Consider the following 27,179-nt stretch of genomic DNA (forward strand, 5'->3'; position numbering starts at 1 on the left):
AATAACTTTTGAATCAATTATTTTATCACAGCTTTTAAAGATTTCTTACTTTATTAATATGCAGCTGATGAAAATTTCTCCCAAAAACTATTTATAAAAAAAAAAAAAAACCTGCCTGCGAAATTAATGTTTTCAGCGCAAGTAAATCAAAAGGGAACTTAAATTTAAATTTATATTTAACCATAATGCACGAACATCATTTTGAAATATTAAGGACAATTTTTCAACTACTTTAACGAAAACAATCTTTATTATTAATACTTTCCAAATTTTAAATTTCACGATTTTTAGAACACTCTTGCTCTCAGAGAGCTTAGATCTCCACTGCCACAAAAGTTTTTCTTTATAATATACTTAATCCGGCAGAAAGCGATACTTCACCTGGTAAATAGAAAAACTCAAGTAAACAAATAGACATCGGTAGGTTTAATAGAGATGTGAACAGTTTGTTTTCAAAGGAGTTAAGTCAAATTTTTCAAAAATTAACTTTTTTACGGGAAAAATAGCAACACATGTCTAACAATGTGTATACACGAAATTCCCGACAAAGTTGAGTCGTATCGAAAACAGAGGGGGTGAAATTCGTGTTTTCCCCCGAAAAGAATTAAGTCGACTGAGATCACATATTTTGTCTCACCTGGCGCGTACGAAAAAAAATTCTCTTCACTTCTAAAAAAAACCTAAAAACAATGTGGAACAAGCAAAAAAAAAAAAAAAATTACCGGCCTTACCTTTCACCAATTTGTTTTGGTAGGCTATTGCAATAATAGTTTATTTAATTAAAACGATTCCTGATAGATTTTGCCATAAAAAATAATAAATTAGATCTGAGTGTTTAACCCTTTTCATAAGAGACCAAAAATAGAGATGTTATCTTAAATGAACGATTCATTTGTTAGTAAGTCAGCTTGGGATTGTAAGGACGACAACCAAAGCAGTATCTACTGTGTCCACAAACAAAGAATTAATTGTTTTCAGTAAATGAAAGGTTTGAAATATTTTATTAACATTTATAAGTTGCATGTATTTTTCTTGTTTCAGTTAAGCTTGAAGTTAAAGTATTTTTTATGGTAACTCATCACGCGATCCAGTGACGTTGCATGCGTCCTTTAAATAGGCTGAATGTCGTTTCAGTTTTCTTGATTTGATTTGACCTAATCGATGCTGTAATCTTGATGCTATCTTAGCACTTTTGGCAGTCACTAAAAGTGACTGAATTATCCTGATGTTAAACACTATCTATTTTGTATATATGTAAATAAACGTATTTATTTTTAAATAATGAGTCATGAATATATTACTAACATAAATTAACTTTACCATGGAAAATTATTGACTAATTAGACCAAACTTGGCATACTTCAAAGTTAATCTCAACACACTATATTTTTATTAAAAGGTTCAAATGAGACTGTGGACATACCTTAGCAGAACATAAAAGTTTGTCGTTAGCAGCTCCAAGGAAATAACCCCTCACTGCATTTCGAAGCGCCCAACGTCCAGTACCATCATTGGCGACAGCCACGAAAAATTTGGCGCCCTCTGTTTTATCTTCGGCTTCGCAAGTGACATTCCCAAAATGATCCACATTCAAATATCTATCCAAGTGACTCCTCAAACAGACGGAATCATCGTCCCCATATGGTTCCAGGGTCCAGAGTTGCTTTTTCTTCAAGCCAACTCCGTTGGCGTTCACTTTGTAGCCAAATGTTTCAGCAGTCAGGTATCTGCAAGAGGAGTTGAGCAGTCCAACCGTCCAGTGTTGTCCAATTGGCTCTGAATTATTTCCATTCGTCAGGCCGTTCAAGTAGCCATTCGTTTCAGACATGATGTCGCTTTGGTTGATGTATAATTTCTGTAAAAGGATGCATGAGTTAATTGACATACAGCAATAATGTAATATATCTATAGATATTTTGTTGCACCAGAAAAACTATTTTTGATCAATTATACTTTTTCCGTGTTGTTGAGCCATCATAATATTAGTATTGGTAAAAATATATCAAGAAAGTATTGTTTATAATATGTAGGGGAATGCGGGGCAAAGTGAAATAGTTAAGATAACTTAATTTTTTCAAAATGAACAAAATGAATGAGTAATTAAAATAATACATAAATAATAATTACAGATAGGGAAATAATAATCGAATAAATAAGTAAATTAGTTGATTAATATATGAAAATTAATAAATGAGTAAATAAACCACTGAACGCATGAATAAAAAAGTGAATTTTCAAATGAAGGATTGCAAATGAATTAACTACCGAATGAATACATAAGTGATTAAATAAATAACTGAATAAGTAAACGAATGAACTATTTCACTTTGCCCCATTCATTTTACCCAGAATGCACTTGATTAATTGGAGTAAATATTTAAAATAGAATAAGCTTCATATTAATTAAATAAATACTGCACTGAATATCATTGGGTTTCACTTAATATTTGCAATGTTAATAACAAAAACTTAAAACATTTTACAATAACAAAAATAGTTTTTGACTTACAACAAAATATTACAATATGAGTATCAATTTTTGAAAATTGCTTGTATTATCATATGCTTTGGTCTTTTAGAAATAACTTTTCCGTGACTGTAGTAGCCTACATGTGTTAATATCTAAGTAAAATATTACCAGGTAAGCGGTGCTAAAAACAGAGCAAATATTTCATCATTTAACTTAGCCCTATTAATGCTTCAAATTTTAGACAAGATTACTTTTTTAATTGAATATCAGTAATGTTATCCAAATCTTTTTGAGTTTAGTAATTGATGAATCAAATCATGGAAAACAGTTGTAGCTTTGCATCTCCTACACATCAAATAGGTACACATGTCCTATTCATTTGCACAAAATTTACTGAACCAATTTTCGCAAAATTTAACATGCCGTTACGTGTATCTTGAGGCGACGCTTAACAGTTTTACCCTTAAAAATGTTTCCAGACTCTACCGTAAAGCTTAAGATCCTTAGGGGGTCCGGGTCACATTTTGAAAAAAATAAATAAATAAATAAAAAAAAAAACAGTTTTGAAATTTTTTGCACTGATTCATAATCTATTTAATTAGCAAAAACATAACTAAAATATTTAAAAAAGTTTTTTTGAAATAAATTTTATTATTATTTTTTAAAAATATGGTTGCTTTAAATCGTTAAAGCTCAAAATTTTCTTGGTCAATCTTTAAATTAAAAGAAAGATATATGCACATATATCTAAGCTTTAATTTTATTCGGCGATTTAAAAAATATTACATTAATTCAATTAAAAATAGAAAATATTTGAAGAACAATTTCGAAAAATTCAAAGATACTTTTGTTTAAAAAAAAATATATTTTTTTTGGCAGAAAATGTTTTTTTTTCTTTCAAATTTTCCGAATAAAAACTAAAGTAAACTGTTTGAAAAAGACAGGCTCCAAATTTCATGACTTCATCTTTATCAGTTCTTGAATTATAAGAGTTCGACTGCAAGAAATCGGGAAAAATTGCATATGGAGAAAAACGCGTTTAAAGTTTTAAAGTTAAGTACACATTAGTTAGGTGCATGCAACAAAAATAATTATATCTTTCGTTCTATTTAAGATAGAAACAAGATTCAAACGTCCTCTTAAGCAGAAAAAAACAGAGTAAATTTTCACATGATAAAAAAAAAAAAAAAATTGAAACACTCTTCATTAGTTGGCACAGTTTTTGAGCAGAGTAGAAAAAGTATACAATACCCAGTTCCCGCTTCCATTACCGTATTTCAGAAAAAAAAAAAAAAAAATAAGTCCAGTAATACGACATTAAGAGAAATCAATTCACTTTCACTTATTTATAAGCTACCGCGGGCAATATGCCCACATAATAGATAATAACATATATAAGTGGAGTAGGAAGATTTCAAGAGAAAGTTTGAAATCGTTACTTTCATTTTCAATGCGCACGATTGTTACTGATGGCCGCTGTATACTAGCACATCATTTTTTTTATCCTGCGCTTTCTCTTTTTTCGTCCAATAAAATCGACAGTTCTTTCCGATCTAAATTATTCATTTTATGATCTTTGACCCGATATAATGTGCTCTACAATTCAGGTCATAAAATGAGATCCCCCTAAACTGGATCATTAACTTCCTGAGAATTTCAGCTCTGCTGCATTGACACTAGAACAATTACCATAAGCTAAAAATGTCTGCGCTTTAACTAAAAAACACATTAAATAAAAATGTTAAAGTCAAATAAATAAATTTAAAAAAATGTCTGACAGTGACGAAGATTTAAGTTACTTTGTGTGTTCAGTCCACTGCATTTGATTTTATTTTTTATTTATTTCGTTTTTTTTCGTCAACTCAAATATTCTGTGTCATAGTCAACGCATCTCTTAGATAGTCCTTAACAAGTAATTATGATTATAATTCGAAATAAAGTTTATATGCATTTAATAAAATAGAAATTTAAATTATTAGTTACAGAAAGGCAAAACAAGTTTTGGAAACATTAGTTTTGAAGCAAAAAAAGATTTTGTTCTTAAAAAATTACTTTCATGACGAAAAAAGGGGGGGGGAAATGTTTCAAATATGTTTTTATTTTATTGAATAGTTTTTAGGAAATGCTAGAAAAGTTTGAAAAGTATAATAGGCATTTTTCCTAAAAATCTCAAAGCATTCTGCGCTTAGGAAATTTAAATTTCGAAGATTAAATAGAGAGCGTACGTGAAGCTGGGAGTATCGAGCAGCACACGCTATTACAGTGAAACCTGTGTATAACGATACTGTTTATAACGATAACCTGTCCATAATATTTTCTTTTTTTTTGGCCCCAGCAAAATGTCAGCATGAATAATCAAACTGTCTATAACGATACCCTGTCTATTACGATATTTTTATAGGTCCCAACAGTATCGTTGTAGACAGGCTTTACTGCATTTGAAGTCACTATTGTAGCAAGTATCTGCAGGGAAAATATTTTTGCGAAAGAAATATTAACTTATATTTTTTGTAGGGGCTAGTTCCCCATGAACTCATTGGATATAGGATTATCGAAGGAGATTTACTGAAAGATACTATCTAAATTTAATATTCTTTAAATATGAATATTCTTGCTTCGACATCGAAAACAGAACATGGACATAAAAATATGTTTCACTAGGAATAAACAATTTGAGCCCTGGGGTCTGTTTTACAGTTATACAGCTCCAATATAGTAGAGTATAGATTTAACAATTTATATACGAAAATAACTACTGTTTCGAGATTTAACAATTTATATACGAAACTAACTACTGTTTCGAGATATTTTGTTTGACATAGTGATAAAGTTGATCTACCAAAAAAAAAAAAAAAACTAAAAAAAAAAACACTATTTGGGATTTTATAAAAGTACACATTTGCTTTAAAAAAAAAAAAAAAAAAAAAAAAAAAGCATATTATAAGCTAAAATATTACGTGGCAAACAAATGTTCCAGATTTTCTAATATGAAATTTTTGGTTTATGTTATTTTCGGTCACATAACACTAAGTTAAGCTAATTTACGATTTCTAACTTGATGCTCCATATATGATCGCGAAGATGTGAAAATGAAGTATAGTGCATTTAATTAAGACATAAAACTTTAAAAATCGATAACATTTTCTATGAAATTTTATTTAAATAGGGTAATATGCTTCATGTCACATTGATACGTCATAATCACAAGCTTTCATAATCTCAGCTAATTGAAATATAACGAACAAACCCATCAAAGACCAAGAGACATATGTACCTGCTAGGTTCGGAACTTATGTCAATTATTGATTTATTGAATACAAAATAATTGTATTTTCCTCATATTTTTTAAGACATAAGAATAAGCATTTTTTTAATGTATTGTAATTTTATTTTGAAAGCATTGCAATGCATCTGCATTCATTCTGTCAGCCTTCTGCTTTTATTCAAAATCACTTACAAATTGATGATTAAATATAAGTAAAACAACTATCCACAAATTGAATAATAAGTTAACCACGTTTTGGAAAATTGTTACTTCTGCAACTCTAACGGACCATACAGACCAATATGTCCCATCAATTTGCATTAAATTTACTGAACCGATTTTCATAAAACTGTTATTGACGCCTTACACGACTACTGGGCCATTTATTATTATTATTATTTTTATTTTTTTATTTTTTTATTTTTGTAAAAGAAATTATCCACTCTATCGCAAGTCTTATGCTCCTAAAAAGGTTAAACCAATGATTCAAAATTAAATAATAATTTATTTGGATTGAATAGTTGTTTGAAATGCAAATACTTTAAAGAACAAAAAAAATCCAAATGTTTAAGGCTATTAAAATTTGACTTCATTTTGGAAAGTATGTATTTAAATTTTTTCAACTTTATTGCACTAAAAAAGCTCAGAACTTTTCTTCATATTAATACGATTACAAGTTTAATTTGAAAGTAAGGAAGAAAAGCAAATTCAAAAAGCGTGAATAGGGGCATCAGTAGAAAAAAAAATCTTTTAGGTCAGATGGCACAGCAGATACTCGGCAGTTAACCTCACGGTTAGCAGTTATTTTAGTTTTTCAGGCAATTTAAAACTTGAACTTCATTCCTAGCTTTTGAAATGGCAAGAACCTTACACACTTGCATGACAAATGCACGACGTGACGTGCCTTAAGCATATCTAAGGGTAGGAAACTGTTTTTATTTTTATTTAGATGTGGAGAGAAAAAGTTTCTTTTTCTAGTTGGGCTGATTTTCGTAAATAGCATGAAAAGAAATAGTGCATCTTCTGAAGTCAATTTGATTTTTGAAAGCACTATTGCCCTAGATTACTTTTGATTATAAGTGTAAAAATGTTAAGCAATAATTGTTCAAAATAAGTGTCATTCACCATCGGTAGTCAGTAATGTAGTAATGCACTGCTATAAAAATATAAACCCTTTGGTATTCGTTTTTAATTTAGTTTTTCTGTCAATTTAAGAAAACACCCTTTTGCACTTTTTGAAAAATTTGTGTTTTCAAACAAGGATAATTAAATGTTACTTTTGATAGAAGTAAAAACAAAAATAATACAAGAACATAATTTAGAGTATACAATAGTAATAATGAAACTGATGTCTAATTCTCGCTATGGTACAAAGAAAGCGCGATGTTTTCAATAATATCAAAAAATTATATAATATTAAATTTGTTTTGCATGGTTGACTGTGGTATTGACATGATTTTTTAAAGATTAACACAAGGAGTTGCTTCTGTTAAATTTTGGTTAAAAGTTAAATGAATAGTGGGTTTATTTTACCCGAGTGTTAACAGTATTTGTCTAGTACTTTTATGTTAGATAAAGTGGGCGAATTTAGAACCGATTCCGGGAAAGGTTTTTTTTTTAAATTTATAAAAATATTAACTATTATTATTTACAAGTCATACCAAAATGAGAGGAAAGGGGCAACGCTACTCCCTTTATGAAATCAGCTAAGTTATTTGAAAATAGTGGAATTTTTATGCAGAGCGTAGATTAGATTCATTTTAATATACATTGTTCCCGTAGTAATTTTTTCAAAAGACAATTTCTAATTAATTATTTTTGTTTTGGTGACTTTTTTATCCTATTAATGAGTTGTTTCAATTCATGTTATTGAAACTTTTATTACAAGTGTGTAACAACATAACGTTGGCTGCTAAGCAGAATGTGCAATAAATAAAGTGTGAGCGTCGGAAAAGAGAAAAATAGGCTTTGTAAAATAGTGAGGAAAAAATGAATTTAATTGCGCTAAATTTTTGATTAAACTACACTAAGAAATTTTAGCTAAAAAAATAGAAATTAGAATTCAAGTTAGATTCTAAAATTGAAGCGCACTGACATTAAAAAGAGTGTAAGTCCAAAAAAAAAAAAAAAATTACAGGAGAATCGAAAAAAGTTTTGCAGGTGCATAATTTTTACCAGAACACGTAAAGTAATCATTCATTTTCGAAAATAAAAAGCACAAAACTTCTATACATTACTAAATGATTAGTGAGATTATCACATCAATTTTTAATAGCGAGAAAAACAATCCAATTTTTTTGGACTTCCTTTTCAATGTCAGTGCCTCCACTGATTTTTGACGTCCTTGGTTGATGATCAGATGATTAAAAATACTTTGAAAATTTAATCACTGTTCTAGTAGTAATTTTGTTCCAATGTGCAATTAAAAATTGCTTGAATATTGAATTGACCAGCATGCCGAGAAATTCTAACTTTCCAATTAGCCGGATAATTCGAGGTTTATTTTGCAAAAAAAAGCAAATTTCCCCACTTAGTTCCAACTGTGTATTGTGTATAATGTGTACTTGTTATTTATGGAAGGTCATTATTAACTGATTTAATTATATGCCAATAAAGTAATCAATTCAGAAGCAATCATCGTTACCGAGATTTTTTCATAATCTTTTCAAATAAATTATCACTGGCTTAGGGGTGGTAACTTACTGCTTAAATGTTTGCTTAATTTCAATTTAATTTTTATAAAATTATTCGTTATTCAATAATATTTTCTAGTTAAAATAACAATGACATTGTTAGTTGATATTTTTACAAAATTAAACTGTTTATCAATAATAATAAGATATCTATAGAACTTATATTATTTTTTAAGCTGAACACATATTTTTTAGTTTTTTTTCCTAACCTCGATTTTTCCGGGATGCTGGAAGGGCAGCTGTTATTGAAAATCTGTTGATCCCCGAATTTTGCGGCAAGGGCAATGAGCAGTAATACAATAACAGTTCTGTCTCGAGTTTACGAAATAATACCATTCATGGTAGTTTAAACTTGTAACATGAGAAACGGCTCAGTAATAATTAATGAAAAATTTCTTGATTTGCTTTTCTGTCTAAAAAATATTACACTAATTGTCATTTTTTGTTCTTTGTACAAATGAACTTACGTTTGCTTCCGTGGCAACAAATTTACAGAATAGGTCCTATTAGTATGCAAGACTAATATGCTTTTCAGAACGATATATTCTTCCACTTTTCAATTTGCGAAAAGGGGATGAAGAAAATAACGCGAATCCTTCTTTTAGGGGTTGTTCATAAATGATGTCACAGTTTTTTTTTCATGATATTTGACCCCTTCCACCCTTTGCCGCAAAATGTCACATATCAATTTATCCTCTCCCCCCTCGTTACGCTATGTTTCATTAAGTATGAATATACGAATAAAACATGCTTGATGTCACACCACACTTAACCCCCCCCCCGTTACAAACTCACAACTTCACGATTCCCCCCCCCGCCCTCAAAGCGCGACATCGTTTGTGGACAGCCCCTTAGCGAACTTAGAACTCAAGTTGAGTAAAAACGAAGGGGTAGGTTTGGGTTTTCTTTCCAGAAAACTTAAACCTACCAAGCGTAACAAATAACACAAAGACCCTCAATTTTCTGAAGCGGTTAGTTTGTGTACCGTTGGTTTCGAAGATACTGTAATAAATACGTGTTATTACTTAAATCTCCTGCAGTAGCTCATAATTTTAAAAAGAAGAACAATGCTCGTTACAGAAAATAAACGATACGGAAATCATAATTTATTTTCGTTTGGAAGATATGAAGTGAAAAGACGAAGAATCCAATAAAAACTATAATCAGTGAAAGACCCCTGGCTATTTTTGTTTTATTGTTGACGTTTATGAAGCAAGCAATTGAACGCTACGACTTTGAAGATCTACTAGTGGTGACGTTTTCGTAAATATTATTATGATGTTTTCAAAAAGTGGATTTGATGTTTTCTTCTTTTAAATTTCTCGCAAAAATTGATACGATTGGGGAGAAAGAGAAAAACGATAAAGCATCATGTTTCTTTTTCCTTTTTTTTTTTTTTCTCGTTCATGATACAAAAAGCAATTCTAAATAAATCTGGTGGTTGAACTGAAATATATTTTGCATTTTGAAAATGTAGTTTGGCAGGGTTCGCCGATATATATCAGTCAATGTATAACACGATATTTTTCTGATATTTCTTTTGAAAATATGATATTTTGATATTTATTTTTAACTACGGTATTTTCAATATAAAAATAATATTAATCCTAATACTATTGTTTATTTATTATTAAAAATAACCAAAAAGTCATGCACTATATTTTTATAATGTGTAATAATTCATCATTAATATAACAAAGTAACATAACATTTCTTTTTATTTCATATTCATAAAATTATTAGTAATGTCACAATTTTATTTCATATTGAAAGTGCCTAATTAAATATTAAACGTTGGTCAAAAAAAGAAAGAAAAAGAAAGAAAGAAAATGTCTAATGACTGTACACCGACTAATGCATTTTTTGCTTTTAAATCGTATTACTGTGTAAAAGTAGCTAACATAAGAAAAATGAGTAAAACAGCTAATGCTAAACTAACTCCTTTAAAATTGATAAAAATGTTAAATGAAATATTAGATATAAATAATGAAATAAACCTTAATTTTAAGTCTAGATAATATTGTAAGAAAATAAAGAGTGATTTGAGGATGCATTTACTATTTTGAAGACTTGAGCCTGCTGATTGAAAATATCGGATACATATCAAAATATCTGATACATATCAAAATTTCCGATATATGTTTAAATATCGGATAATTTTGATATTTTCGAACCCTGGTTTTTGGTAATAATCAAGTATGGCTGTTAAACAAGGGTGGTCATTACAAAGATAATGGGAATAACAATTTTCTCACTATACCAAATATTTTTTAAAATAATTTCGATATTTTTGACTTTTCATTTCTTCTAAAGAAATTCTGATAAATAAAATATTTGCATTTGTAGATAAGCATTATCTGCTTTCTTTCGAGAAAGGTTGTTTCCTACAGGGAAATTCCATCATAACAGACTATACCAACCACAAAAGGGAAAATGGCCTCGTTGCTTTGCAAAACCTTTAGTCATTTAAATTGCTGTTACATTGCGTGTGACAGCAAAAATAAGGTAAATGTGTAAAGTCTGCAGTAATCTGCAATTTATGCTTTTGACGTTGTTATCTCTTACTTTACTTTTCAGCACAAAAGTATTTATTTATCTTTAGGAAAATGTGGTTATTTTCTACAAAATATTTAACATCATTCTCATATAAATAATAGCCGATGATCGAGTAACCCGTGTGTTTCAACAATGAAACTCGCGCACGGCACGATAATTTGATAATATATTTTGGTAATGTTTGACATGCAGGGAAAATGATGCTCGATGGTGACAAGGCTGAGCTCGATCCGATAACTTAACTGTTTTACTGGTAAGACTGTGTCATTTCAGGGGAATGAAATAACGAAAAAATGGTCAACAATGAACGCTACCTACTAGAGTTTAGGGTTAAAACAATGCAGTTAGGGTTAGTATTTCAACCATCATAATATCACCAAACAGGCAATGACTTCGTTCAAATGTAGAGGAACAGAAGCTATTTTCACCCGTCGTTCCTTGACGGTCGACTTTCTAGTTAATTATAAACAACACGAATTACCATTGTATCTATATACCTTTATATTTATGGCTATTAAGTACATACTAACTGATAATTTAAAATGGTATAGAAATAACTCTCTCACAAAATTTGTTAAGTGCCGTGCAGGAAATACACGTAAAAGCAATTTGCATGCGTAAGAGACTAACATTTGATCCATAACTTGCAAGCAACAATTTAACTGCCCCAAATGAAATATATACATTTTTTTAACTTCGAGTCAATGGTGAAATAAAAAAGTCATAGCTTGCGTACTATAAAGCAACAATGCTCAATCTGCTATACATTGGCTGCATGCGGCTTGCTAAGTATCTTGATCCAGTCAAAAAAAGGTAACATTAGCTTCAAACTGCCATACTAGTGAACATATGATTCGAACCTTTATATTAGCCATTTCCACAACCCCACCAATATTCCATTCAAAAACTATTTTAAAACTTTCTACTGAAAAAAGTTTCGATACAAAAGAAATGTGTGAAGTATAACAATACGCATGACTTGTATAAATTAAGACGCACTAATAACACATAAAGGTTCCAAGCCAATGTCGCAGCAAGGATGAAAAGATAAAAGAATGAAAAGAAATATATTTGAAGTTATTTAAACAATTCTTCAAAAATTGAGTTATTGATGAAAAACATAGTAGCACATGTCTAACAATATATTTTCAAGTAGATGTTCTGGACAAAATTTAGTCGTATTTAAAACAGGGTCAAACTCGTGCAAATACACACACACATTATATATACATATAATAATCGAATAAAAGAATAATTATCAGAAAGTCATAAAGGAAAGAAATTTGAAAGTTCAAAAGAGCTACAATTTAAAGTCAAAAATTTTAGGAACATAAAAGATATCCATGTGTAAATATCCAAATTTGTAACAGCAGTGAAATATTATAAAAATCCCCTGAAGCAAAAGTCACTTTAGACAGATTTTTATCGAAATACTTCTTTTAAAATCTGGATGCATATCAAGAATCTTGATTTATCATTAAAATAATTTTGATAAAGATTCTGTTTTGACAGTCACGTCGTTTGTGAAAGAACTATTTTAATGATGGTTATTCCTTAGAGTTCTACTTTGATGATAAAAAAAAGGAATTAATTTTGATGACCACGATTTTTTTTAAGCTTGTGTCCATGACTAAGACTTTTATAAAGTCCGTTTTGATAATTACGATTTTGAGATTTTAAAAGATCTGTTTTTAATGATTGTGATTTTTGTAAAATGTCTCTTCTGACAATAATGATTGGTATAATGATGTGTTTTTGGACTCAAAATACCCAATAGAACATGGAGTCATGTCTTTTAAAAATCTCATTGTAGAATGTCAGAACTATACATAGAATTATTAATCATTGTTATTTGAAACAAAATAAAATTGCACTCACCATTCTGCACAAGTACTACTATCTCAAAATAAAGAAGTATTTTAGTGGCCGGCAAATACACACGTTTTACTAGCAAGGAATCGAAAGTTAAAATAACTTGTCATGCAAAATCCTGCCAAAAACTTGATACAAGAGTGAATACATTACCGAGACTGGTCAGCCACTCCAAAATAAATTTTTTTGTCAAAAAGGAAACAAGTTGTTCATTGGCGTTTTACAGCAGGATGTTATTTCACTCAGAAATAAGGAACACCGTCATCCAACAATGTTAGGATGCCTATTGTAAACGTGATTTTATTTATTTTTTTATTTCAACGATGACGAGTTCTTGAAAATGATGGTGTCACTTCACGTGTCGTTTATGGTTCAAACTCGCAAACAATAGATAATTTCTGGATTTTGAGGGCGTAACTCTTTTCGGACTTTCGGTCACGAATGGTGATTCGTGTGACTTGGGGTCAGCCATAAAGGTAAGAACAAAGATTATGACTACTTCAAATAAACCGAAAAATAAGTGGTCTGCTGAGCTAGTAGTAAAAAAAATCATATAAGATTAAAAATTAACTGAAAGTTTTTCGACCTTTCCATTTTATCAATGCATGAAAGTATTGCAAAAACTTTTAGACAAGGTAATCGTTTGCTCACAATTCATCGATGGATTCACTCAAATTTTATAGGGTGTGGCTTTTTTCGGAAACTGATTTTCTTCATCTTTGGGTTTTCAATAAACAAGGGAAGGTAAAACAATGAAATTTGTTTCGCATCGATTAAAATGGTTTAATTGGTTGCGAAACTTTTGCAACCAGTTATAGTTTTGTAACTTGTGAAAGGGCCATTTTGTTGATTGTTCTTTCTCAGGATTTTATTTTGTTGATTATGTGATTTTGTTTAAAAGGATTTCATTTTAATGACCGCAATTTTCGTAAAACCTGTTTTGAAGACAAAACTTTTGTGAAGTCTGTTTTTATGCCTGAAATTTTTACTTATTTTGAACTTATGTAAAGTCTGTTTCGATAGCAAACTTTTATAAAATATGTTTAGATGACTGAAACTTTTGATGATTTTTCTTCTGATTTTTGCTTAATAATTGCTCGAGCAGAGATATCGTACATTTTGAATAATAAATAAAAATATTAAAAAGAGAACCAAACTTTCAGTGCCGTTTTGGAAATTATTAGAGAATTAACGCCCATAAACTTAACGTAGGTGTTTTGGACATCTTGTCAAAACGGAAATAGTGTTTTCTAATTTATTTGATACATCAAAATGTGTTCGCTGCCTTCTCGAGCGAATAAATGGATCTAAGAAACTAGCAACTTGGTTTCTGATTTAGTTTAAAAATTTTTTTTAAACATTTCTTTATCACTTCAAACAGATCTCCTTCAATATAAGTCAATAAGTCGTCACATTGTTTTAAATTTAAATTAAAAAAAAACCTTTATTAACATTTAATAGCTTCAAATAGTTCTATGCAAAGCGAGAAGTCATCACATTGTGTCAAATATAACAACTTATTAACATTTTCTAACAACTTCAAACAGTTCTCCTTCTATGTAAATCAATAAGTCGTCACACAGCTTTAAATAAAAAACAAATCACTTATTAACATTTAATAATAACTTCAAATAGTTCTATGCAAAGCGTGAAGTAATCACATTGTTTCAAATCAGGGTTTTTGCTATGATCGCATTTTTCGCAATATGCGAAAACACTATCTCAATTGCGAAAGTAAAGCAAAGCACTTTCGCTTTTTTGCTCAACTAAAAAATAAGTTAATTTAAAAAAAAGGAAACTTATAATCCAAGACAGGAAGCACGCATGGCGATAGTCAACTTAATCTTTAAATCTCAGCAAAGATGCTTAAATTACAATCAAGTTCAATACTTTGTCTTATCCGGCATTATGTCCCCTCAAAAACTGCATTATTAGGAGGAGGAGAGTGCAATTTTCTAAAAACCAAACATACGTTTTCTTAATGATAAGCATAATCCAAGACTTTTATTTTATGTTTAAAAAATGCTGCTGTACTTATTGCTTTAAAGATATCATAGAAGAAATTTTCAATTATTTTCAACTGGAGATGAAACACAGAGGCAATTAGAAAATATGAGAATATAAACATTTTTTAGCATTTTGCTAAAACTTCTCCCTTAATTTTAGCTTTTATGCTAAAGAACTTTTGAACCCAGCTTAAACCCTGTTTCAAATATTAAAACTTATTAACAATTTCTAACAACTTCAAAAAGATCTATGCAAATCGATAAGTCATTACATTGTGCTGTCCCTCCGTTGCGGATCTAAATAACAAGACAGTTATAACGATCAAGTCTTTAGACAAACGATCGACTCTTTAGAGGAAGAAATAAAAGTAAGTTCATAGCGAGAGTGAGTTTCAGCTCAGTTAGCTCGGAAGATTATTGCTTGTCTGGATTCCAAAGAAAGCTCAAGATTGTGTAAGACCTTTTAAATCTTGCGCGCGATGGCCCGTAGCGGAAGACCTCAACAGCTGGGTCTAGGTTGCTCAAGAAATAAAGACCAAGTTGCTCCCACACCGTCCACCCGATGCTGTCGAACAATTGTCCTCTAGTATCAATGGGTGAACATGAAGGACGTAATATGTTTTGATTGCTTTGTAGAAGTTATTTAGTAGGTGAAATGCTGACACGTATGTGATAGGAAGACAATTGAATCGTTAATTATGTGCTTCGAGGTGGGGATGATAAATAGTTATTGATAGAATTTGAATGGGTTTGGATGTGTTAAATGTGATGGCTGTTGGTGTTTTGTTCCAGTGAGCAGGAAATGGAATTAAACCACAAATTAATTGTCATAAATAAAATTGCGCAACGTTCTTATTCTTGGATATAAATATTTCTTTAGTAAACTGCTTCGTAGTTTAACAGGTATTTTAGTATGGAACTCGTCTAGTATCGAACTAATAGCAAAAGCAGGAGGGTTTAGTTGTGCCCTTTCAACAACTTTTCCGCGCGTTATTCTCGAACAGATGACGTAAAAAAAGTACGAAAAATAATCTAAGAATAAAACAAAAATAAACAATTTTTCAGTTGAAGTATTGAAGACTTGATTGAATTCTTGGAGAACGTAAAATAAAGAAATTGTTAAGAATAAATTGTTTTTGAAATTCGTTGTCCTTTCTGGAAAAATCTTGGGAGCAAATATGGTGATACAATTTTTTTTAAACGGAAAACGATGGAATAAAACGTAAACTCGTTGATAAAAGTATTTAAATTGTTTAAAATAACTCTTTTAAGATATTTTATAAGTATGAAAAATATTTAATATTCGAAAAGTTTTCATTGAAATTTTAGAGGCAAATGAAATCATAATTAAAAATTAACACTCTCCGATATTTGGATGCCTCAGTTGTTAAATTGATTAACTCCACTTTTTCAAAAAGTCCTCATTTCTGCTTTAATAGTGCTTAATCAATGCTTAGAATCTGAATTTATATTAAACTCTTGTTTCCGTACATTTCTGATCCTGCGATGGCAGCAAATGTAACACGAGGGCCCATTCACTCCTATGGAAAACACTATCTTCATCACTTTTCTCGACTTTTTGTTTTATGGAGTTAATCGATTTGGCAAGTGAAGCATCCATTTCTGATTATGCAAACTTAAAATTCGACATAATGTACTTGAAGCATAAAAGGCAATTTAATCTGTTATAAATAGCTAACTGTTCTTCAAGAGCAATAGTTTAGCTACGGCTTGTCATGATGAAATCTAAAAATAAAGTAAAGAGAACTTGATCTTGATAATAAAAATACTGTTATTTTGAGCTTTCCTATGGCGAACTTCGTTGCATTTCCTTTAAAACTTAACACACTGCGAATTCTTCTACGCATCACTGCATTGAAACATCATTCTTGACTGACCACATTGGTGTGGTTGACTTTTTTTGTTGACATTTTTCAAGCAACAGTTGACTACTCTATGTTAAATCAAATTGTTTATTTCAGAAACCAGTTAAACGCCGAAACGAAACTTATAAATTGTACGAAAGTAATTACAATACAGCATCATTTATCCGGACTAATTGGGACCAAAGACGATCCGGATCATTCGAATAATATGATGGGTAATAAGTAAAGCACATCCATAAATAAGCATACATATCTTTTATTATAGCAAGAAAACGATGTTTTGTAACAAATATACGTAAAAAGATTGTTACTTGCAAACACTTCATCATTTATAGTTTAGCTGTAGTGGTGTCGGACTGACACTCCAAATACGCTGTGTTCTTTACTGGACGACTATAATTTATTGCACGACCTATGCAGGAATTGTACATTTAAGCAAAATAAAGAACGAATATTGGTCTAATTTATAGTTCCGTTCTGGTTATCGTAATTTGGAATTATTAAAGTGAATGCAATTTTTTTATGTTCTGCAAATTTGATTCGGGTAAAACAGAGATCCAGATAAACGGGATCCGAATAAACGAGGTTCTACTGTATGTTATCATGTATCAAATTGTTCAATGTGGATTACAATGCTTCTTTTTGAAAGAAATATAGTACGTGTGTGTCCCTTTCAGTTAGTTAAAAATATTTAATCCTCATCGAAAAACTTTTAAAATGGTGTTAAAAATGCTTTTTTTTTTTTAAATTTAGAGCTTGACGCTAGACTGGTTTCTGAAATAAACGGCTCAATTATTGACGAATGATTAAATCCGTCGCCAAATTAATCTAAATTTTAAAAGTCAAAATACTTCACGAAAAAACTCATTTTTATATATTATTCTATCTAATTAGCCAAGCTTTAAATTATAGTGGAAAATGTTAGAAAACTACTCGAAATTTATTTTTTTTTTAAATATAAACAATTTGTTCAGTTAATTTTTATGAGATATTTTGTCATGCCTTCTGAAAATACTCCCCCTTTTTCGGCCGCACTTGAAGACTAAGTTCTGTAAAATACTTTATCCACGTGTCGAAGTACCTTTAGAGTTTAGACCACTCGCGCTCTGCTTTGCGCATTTCGTTTTATATGGAATACTTGTCCGCTTGGAATTAAAAAATTGAAACTTCAGGGTCATGGGGAAGTGCCAAAACTTTGTCATTCTCTCTGATTAAGTAAGAAGGAAATGTGGACTAGGCACAGACAAAAAGTTTGGACAATTTTATGCACTTCTGGCCACGTAAACTTGTGAAAACTTCGAAGACCAAATATTTATTAGCTTCTAATAATTTCTCATTGATTATGCATACAACAGACATTTTTTTGTTGTCATTTACTGATTTTTATGCATTACTCTAATTAGTCAAGCTTTAACAAATATGGCAAGCGAGATCACACTTGGCAAATGGTTTGCAATATTTTTCTCTCAGCGACCAGCATTAATACCTTCGTTATGCATAGGATGATATTGGTAGAAGCTTACATCACATACGAAAGGGAAAGTTGGTATTTTCTGTAGTGACCAAATTAAGTGTTTACTTTTTAATACATATTCATGAGTTTTGAATGAAAAAAAAGTATTGCAGAGTTATTGATGGATACAGATCAAAGCGGGTGAGAAATATTTCCAACGCGTCAAATACACGTGGGTTGCAGAGGTTCCCAAACTTTTCCGACTTGCGGCTCAACATAGCGTTCAAGCACTGGTTATTGGCTATTTTCTGAGAAATATTACCTTTTTTATTTATTTTGTATAATAGGTCGCAATTGGGTCGAAAATTGAAGTTGTTTGTACATAAGTTTTCAAGATCAATGGAAATTGTATCATTCAGTTGAAACCTTCAAAGGTTTCGCTTAGTTAGCCTGCAATATTATCGGTCATTACTGAAGAAGCACGTTTTCTCTTTAGTCCAGTAGACCGAAGTGCATGCGATTGCCCAAGATACCCAAAAACTAAGATCATACAACGCAGCTAAGATTGTTAACTAATAACGGCTAACAAACCATATAGTATCTCTAAAGAGGATTTATAAAACGAACTATTGATGAAATAAAAGATTCCCTCTCACTACTATATTTCCTGTTACAGAAAAAATAAAAGCTTAAAAATGTGGTTAGTTTCTGAAAATTAATAGATAGTTACACTTTTTACTTGTGATTCACTATTACTACTGAATTGCAATGCACAGCACGGAGTCGAAGCACTGGTTCCCGACTACTTAGTGGACAATATTACCTTCGTTATTTCTTTTGTATAATGTATCGCAATTGGGTCAAAATTTGAAGTTGTTTATGTAGAAGATTCGTCGTGAACGAAAATTGTATCACTTCGTTTCTACCTTCAAAGATTTCGCTCGATTAGCCAGAAATATGTTATCGATCATCACTGAAGAGGCACATTTTCTCTTCAGCTCATTATGCTGAACTGCATACCATTGCTCCCGTACCCCAAAAGAGAGATCTGTTCATCGCACGCTATTCGATGCAGATTCACCGACAATATCAGCACCAGGAAAAGTAGGTGGCTACGTGCGTTAACTGTAAAACTCTTCTAATCATTTAAAATGCTGCGAAAAAGCACATAAACAAGAAAAAATTCCGTTTGTTGGTGAGCATTGAACCTTATCGAGAGGTTTATCTGTTTTCCTGTGGATTGAGATGACCTACCATGGACTCGCAGCATCGCGTGGCAGTTCTGCTCAGTTCGTATTTCACTTTGGCTTTAAGTCCGAAGCAGGACTTTGTGAATAGAAGTAGTAATCCGAGACGAATATCAATGCGGCGGTCACAATGTCAGTCGAGATGGGAGACCATTGCATATGGATGGCTTTGCTCGGTGGTATTTCCGGAGTCATTTTTCTGGAATTCCGAAACATAAATCATCCAAAAATCCTTTTTTTTTTTTCAATACACAGATATTTGATCCTTTCGGGCCTGAAGTTTCGTTTACAAGCGAAAAAATTCCTTCAATCATATGTTTTATCCTAATTTTTGAAAGCAAAAATATGTATTTGAAAAGAAAAATAGTCCTTCCGTTGCCACTATAGTTGCTAACCTTGAACACTTTTGTATGTACTGATTGTTGATGCTGATGGTTCTATAGCTTTGTTTTACATATTTTAGCGATTTCAGGATTTCTATGGAGTAAATTAACATTTACCTACCAAATACTATCTTCTTAAATTAGTTTCAAAGACCCAGAGTTCTCCCACTCTTAAGCCACGCTCCGTTTTGCAAGGACTCTACCACTGGTATACCAGAAAGAATCGTTTACGCTCAAATGAATTCAATGTTTTTTAATCAGAAAATAATTTTGTGCGATACCTAGTAAAAGAGCTCTCAAGCAAGTGCTTTAAAGTGTGCGAATATGAGAATCCTAGGTTTTTGAAACTAGTTCGGTACTAATGTGAGGAAAAGTGGGAAGGCTGGCAAATAAATGCTGTTGATAGGTAACATTATAACCTGAAAAATTGGGGAAATTTTGGAATAAAATCATCAGTCAATATTTAATACAAAATTATTTAAATATAGTATAAAGTTTTGAATTTTTTGACAAAATTATTGACCTAAATGTATAGCGACTAATATGGGATGGATTATATCTCAATAGAAGTATCTAACCCATTGAAGCATAATGTTCCAAATGGAGAACGGTTCGTTATAATTTTACGAAAATTAAATTACTTAATCTTAATTTTAGTGACAATTTAATGCTGTAGCAGAAGATGCACAACTAAATCTTTGGACAAATGTTCTTGACGTGACAGTACATGATCCCTCCATGAGTTGACCTACCCTCATCGAGTTTTCGAAAATTTTTATTATTAATGAGGAGTAAATGTTTTAAATAAAGCTCGAAAGAAAGTTTTTCCATCTTTCTCTGGACAGAAATAAGGGTTGTCAGGGGTTAAAAGAAGCCCCAAAAATTAGTAATGTATCGAGTTTCTAAAATTTGCTATTGCTATCACAGCTGAAGAGTAAAGTTGTAAACAAAATGACAAAGTGAGGTTGTCTACCTTTACCCTTCTCAAGTCCCTAATGAGGGTGGGCTAAAAGGTGTCCAGAAATGAGTAATGTATCCCCATCGAATTTTCACATAAGTTATCTATAAAAATGTAAAAATAGTACGAACACGATGGTATGTGGTATTTTAGCAAAAGTGTTCCAATCGCAGAGTTGTCGCGATTGGAAGCTTCAATATTTGTGTAATTCTGCAGAAAAGTATAGTTTTGGATAACCTTGAAGAAAATTTTATTACACTGGAGGTCTGAAATTTAGAGAGTTTAATGAATATTTGGTTGTTAATACGTTCTAATATTTTTGTGAGTTTAAACTAATTAGTTTAACTCACGCATGTAAACTCTTGACAAAAAGCAGTGGGGAAATTTTTCCTGGATTTTAGGCTGTCATACATTTTGAAAAAAAAAATATATTCAAAAATTTTTATTTCGTAATTTTATTGTCAAAATACCTGTTTTTCTTTTACAGGGTTACAGTTGCAGATCGTGAATATTAATTTTGTAATAGAAATTCTCCTCTAAAGTGACTATCGAAATTCGGCTCATGAAAAATAACCCTGTTTTCAGTTCTGCAGCTCAAACTTGCCACCTTCAATTTTCTTTTCGTTAGCGCCATTAGAAACAGCTTTTTTCTTATCAAAATATATATTTTTCTGATGGTGTTCTTTCAGATGAGAAAAAAAAAAAAAAAAAAGAGCTTGAAATAGTCCGCCGTAAAGCATTGCCATGTTTAAGCTATGCAAACAATTTTTATTACATTGGAGATCTAAAACTTTTGGATGTTAAAGTACTTTTGGTTGTTAATGCGTTCCAGTATTTTTGCGAGTTTAAACTCATTAGCTTTTGTGTAGCATGCATTATAAACTTATGACAAAATGTGGAGGGGAATACAAGTGCGTATGTACTTTTATATATTTTTTCCTGAATCCTCCCCCCCCCCTTTTTTTAACAGATTACAAGGTTATAATGAGCAAATGTCGTGGCCTCCTCTTGCTCGCTATAAGCGAGTTCGACTGTATAAAAATACATAGTTTCCCTCTTATTCCCCCTGCTGTTTTTCAATTTTTACTCTTCTGGAAAAAATGAACTTAGAAGATTCACATCAACAAAGTTAGAAAGGATCAAGTTAGAAATAAATTAATACTACTCTACTACGCTCAAAACAAGTTAGCGCAAGAATTTCGAGCTTTATCCACTATGTGTCACTTTGTTTTTGTTCGTACACCATCTGCATATTCTTCTGGAGCGAAGAATTAATCCGCTACCCCAGAGAAAGGTCGCATGCCGAAAGACAAACCTCCGAGTTTCCTTCATCGCGTTGCTTTCAGTTCTGCTTTCAACCCCGAGGCTAAATTTGTCATTTCACTCAGGCCGGGCGTCTGAAGTACAACAGCTGGTCTAACGGAAGAGATGTAAATAAAATTTCTGTTTTGTTCTCATATTTTAGGTTAAGAAATACTGTAGAGCTCGTTTATAGCGAAATGGGATACAGTGGAAACTTGTATATGTTGACGTCAAGGGCGCTTGAAATTTCCTGAAGGGCGTAAATTCTCAATTTGCCGAATGTTGATAATTTTGCCGAATAGAACTCCGAATTTCGCAGAATAATGATAATTTTTCCGAATGAAACTCTAAATTTCATCGAATAATGAGAGTTTTGCCCAATGAAACTCCAAATTTCGCCGAATGACGATAATTTTGCTAAATTGAACACCAAATTTTTCCGAATGATGATAATGACGAAATTTGTCAAAAGAGGCCATTTTTGGAAGGTCACAGTAACCTCCCATTTGTGTTCCACTAGTAACCGTTTAAGCATGAAATTCGTTACTTCGTAGAATAACAGGATGTTTCATGAAATTAACAAGACTACTCAGTTGCAGTATACAAAATTACTGAACTCTACGATTGTCGTTTAAGTATTAAATACGGCACTCGAAAGTTTTTTGAACCGGTTTTAGTGGCTTTTAGTCAGTTTTGAACCGTTTATAGCTGTACACTTCATTCCGATGCTTTTAGACGCTGCATTTGTAATCTTTTCAGCAATTACAAATTATATCATCTGCTTGTGTCCTTATTATTTATCAATTAATTATCCGATATAGGGATATAATGTAACTTTCGAAAGATTTTAGCTATTTGTGATCAATTAATTTATAAATAAATTAAAATTGTTTATTATAACTTCAACAGTCTATCATTAGTTACTTTATAGAATAACTAGGTAAAGTATGAAAATTTTCATCTAACGTTAACGGACTTGCCCAGTGATTTTATGAAATCCCTAACTATTCTATGAAATAACTGAACTACACACTCTAACGGTAACACATACATCAGAATTTATTTTAATCGTTCAAAAATTGCGTCCCGAAATGAAGTGAAAATCACTCACTGTTACGCTCAAAAATGAAATCAGGGTCATTCCATGTCAAGTGATCCAAAGTATTTTCATCTCATTTTTGGATTTCTTTGAAATTTGGTTCATTGATTGTACATTTCAAGGTAATTAAAAGTCCAAATTTTTAGATTTTTATCTCTTATTTTTTTATTTATGAGACTTTGATTTTCGGAAAAACCCTCTTTTTTTCATGGATGCATGAACATAAAATGGACGATAACTCAGCATCAAATATAGATAGAAAGACTTGGTAAAAAGCATTTTAGAGTACATTAGTTGCTGTTTAATATGATATGTAACATGACTAATTTCATGAAAAATTTAATTTTAAAATTTTTTAATTTTTTAGAAAACATAAAATGATTTTTTTTTATATCCCAAAAACTTGTGTATTTTATCTTCATTTATACAAAATTTCAAGTTGGGATCTCAATGGGATCATATTTTTATGAATTTTTGAATGAAATTTGACTTAAGAAATAATGATATTTTCCAGATTCTATTTAGTTAAATATGGGGCTCTCTTACTGGTGATGGTCTAGTGAGTAAGTAGTAAGTAAACATGACTATGCTTGATATGAGCTGGATTGAGCTTGTAGATTGGTAACCCCCCCCCCCCCGCCACACCACCATCTTTTTTTTCAAAATTGTTTTCAAAATTAAAATAAAAATAAAAATAAAAAAAACGCAAAAAAAAAAAGCTGGTACATAAGAGTAATAATCAAAACAAGCACTGCCAAACATCATAAGTGACTGAGGCTCATAAATGATAAGGAGAGGGGGATCACAAACACAAAAGTTGGGAAAACTTTAACAGACAAAAAGAACCAGGGCTATACTCTAGATACGCCGTATGCTCTCAAACATTTTTTAGACATATTATGCATATGATGCATACGCATATTGTGTAAAATGGATTACTAGGAGAAAATTTACACAATCACCCTCAGAAAAATTGATGGGAACATCACTGAATAGAACCCGACTCATTTGCAAGTTTTTTTTTTTCGGAAAAAGGGATGGTAGAGTGAGGGGTGGGAGGCAGTCTGGAATGAAACTTAATAACATGGAAGGTTATGATTAAAAGAGCAAAGTTTGTTTGATCTACAACTGCTTTTAATATATGTATAGATAGATCTCGTTGCATTAATCTCCTTCACAACAGAAATTAAAAAGAAAACAAGCAATAAAGAAAGCTAAAAACTGCTGTTCTCCAGATATTGTAGAAAGTTGTGTGGACAGACATATGATCTGATACTTTGATTTATTTGTAGTTTTGTGTGAAAAGAATGGAAAAACATTAAAACAACATGGGGGAAACACTATTTTGCTATGATCTTGGGGTAAACTATTTCTTTCCTCCTTCCCAAATTGAGGGTTGGTGCTGGGGTAGGGGGTACGGAATGAAATGAATCATAACTTAACTTATCAGATATTGAATTAATCAAGTACACTTTTGTGAAGTTGTGACCTAAAAAGAAACACTTGGTCTGAAAGAAAAAAAAACATTTGGGGTAAAAATAATTCTCAATTCAATCCCCAGGTAAAACGTGATACTAGTATAGTGTTAATCGTATGTATGGGTGGGGGGAGGGGGATATACTTCGTCTTGTTTTAAAGAACATTTACCACATTTAAATAAATTTACTGATCATTTTGTTTTATTTAATTTTATATTTTGAAAACTAAAAAAAAATTAAAAGTGGTAGTGCCGGAGGGGGGGGGGGGCGGTTTACCAATCTACAAGTTCATGCCAGTTCATTTCAAGCATAGTCATGTTCACTTACTACTCATTTGACCATCCCCCCCCCCCCCCCAGTAAGAGAATTCCAAATTTAACTAAATAGAATCTGAAAAATAACAATATATTTCTTAAGTCAAATTTTATTCAAAAATTCATAAAAATATGATCCCATTGATATCCCAACTTGAAATTTTGCACAAATAAAGATAAAATACAAAAAATATTTTGGGAATTAAAAAAAAACTCATTATATCTTTTCTGAAAAATTTACATTGTAAATTTAAATTTTTAAAACTGAAAATTTTTACAAAATTAGTCATGTTGCATATCATATTAAACAGCAACTAATGCAATTTAATGCTTTTAACAACCCTTTCTATCTGTATTTAGTGCTTAGTTATCGTCCATTTTATGTTCACGCATCCATGAAAAAAAAGATGGTTTTTCCAAAAATCAATGTCTCATAAATGAAAAAATAAAAGAGATAAAAATCTAAAAATTTGGACTTTTAATTACCTTGAAGGGTACAATCAATGAGCCAAATTTCAAAGAAATCCAAAAATGTGAGTGAAAAAATTTCTCAAATTTTGGATCACTTGACATGGTACCCCCCATGACCCATCTGTAATCATGATCCATCTGTCATCACATGACCCATCTGTAAAATTGAACTAGTTTTTGAAGTGGTCAATTGGAAATGATTCAAAATAACAAAATACCAGCTAGCATTTAGCAACGAAACGTCTTTACTGCTAGCGAATTTTTCCTACAACAAACAATAGACTTTAGAAAATAACTTCCTTTAATCGTTGGCTGACCGAAAAAATCGAAGTATTGTACTGAAAAATAACGATGAACTTCAATTACGTACTTCAGTTAAAACTAAAATTAAGAAAGCAGTTGGCATAGAAAAATCGAAAGAAATAGTAATTTTTAGATTATATTTTAAGGGTGTTGTATTTTTCGAAAAAAAAAAGTCGAAGATAAATAAATAAAGTGTTTTGTTAGTGAATCTTGATTTTCAGTGATTAAATCATTCGTACATACGAAAAAAAAATGTTTTTTTTTTAATCGCAATATTAACCTGTTATTTACTTTTTCTAAATAATAGTAATTCTCTTAATGGGGTGAATGTAAGCGTAATGATTAAACCTTAACTGGTGAAGTGCGGTGCCTTAGAGGAATTAAACTTGAAAATTTAAACGTTTCGTAATTTTTACCTATATGACTTTATAATGTACATGTATGCCCCTTACTTCACTGCTTCAATTGTATTTGTATAAATAAAAAATACAAAAATCATTGGACATTTTCTAACGTTAATTTGCCACGTTTGTGGAGTGGGCAGGAACTATTAGGTTGGAGTTACCTACACCCCTCCTCATCATTTACGTCACCAAAAAAAAAAAAAAAAAACAGCTCACAGGGTCAGGGTTATAAAAAAATTCACTCTAATTTGCCTGGGATAGCAAAATTAGCTACTACTCCAACGATAACTGACAAATCTCTATCATAACTTTGTTAAAGATGTGTAAAACTTTCGTTTCCCTATACATTTAGCTGAAAAAAAACTATCAATTTCGTCAGTTATCAATCAACCTTAAGCAATCTCCGAAAACTGGTCATGAACGTAATTTATTCAATTGCTTCAAAGATTTCAATAAACGTTTCAGTACTTCAATAACTGACATTCATTATCAAACATTTATTATTCGAACTATGAAAAATGGTCTTCTTTGAGAGAAAAATCTAGTTCGTTTTTCCAGTTGACATAATGATAGAGCATAATGCATTTTACCGCTGAAATCGAGAAAATGTTATTAAACATGCAAAGGAAACGCCTTATAATTTCTCAAGAAACTTTCTGCTTTCTCAAAGATTAATTTTAATCACTGCAACATACTTTGGACTAATAATTAAGGCGATCATTTAAGTTTTTTCCCTCCTCAAAACGGGACATTTTCAACTACACTGGTGGACAATTGTTAAAGACGGATTCCAATGAGTTATGTAACGCGTAAAAAAGTAAGTGTAATTCGATACCAAGTGAAATAAGCTAATGCCAGAATTCTAGAACATTGCGATGACGATAATTTATTGTGCTCTGAAATCCAGAAAGGTGTTGAAAAGTGTTCAAAACACGAAACGGTCATTTTGGGCTGAATACGTAAAAGTTAATAAATGTAATTACCGCCCCCAGACATTCCAGCGTAAGATGTCAATATGG

At 31.1% G+C, this 27,179-nt stretch overlaps 1 protein-coding gene across 1 annotated transcript in view; it reads right to left on the minus strand.

Moving 5' to 3' along the window:
• The window catches only part of LOC129223886 (protein singed-like), a 93,473-nt gene that overhangs the window by 59,434 nt on the left and 6,860 nt on the right, over positions 1–27,179 (minus strand). Inside the window, exon 2 of the mRNA XM_054858258.1 lies at positions 1,424–1,855. Coding sequence (XP_054714233.1) covers positions 1,424–1,828 — 405 coding nt within the window. The 5' untranslated portion in view covers positions 1,829–1,855. The remainder of the gene's footprint in view (positions 1–1,423; positions 1,856–27,179) is intronic.

Source organism: Uloborus diversus, chromosome 6, assembly GCF_026930045.1.
Source record: "Uloborus diversus isolate 005 chromosome 6, Udiv.v.3.1, whole genome shotgun sequence".
Classification (NCBI taxonomy): domain Eukaryota; kingdom Metazoa; phylum Arthropoda; class Arachnida; order Araneae; family Uloboridae; genus Uloborus; species Uloborus diversus.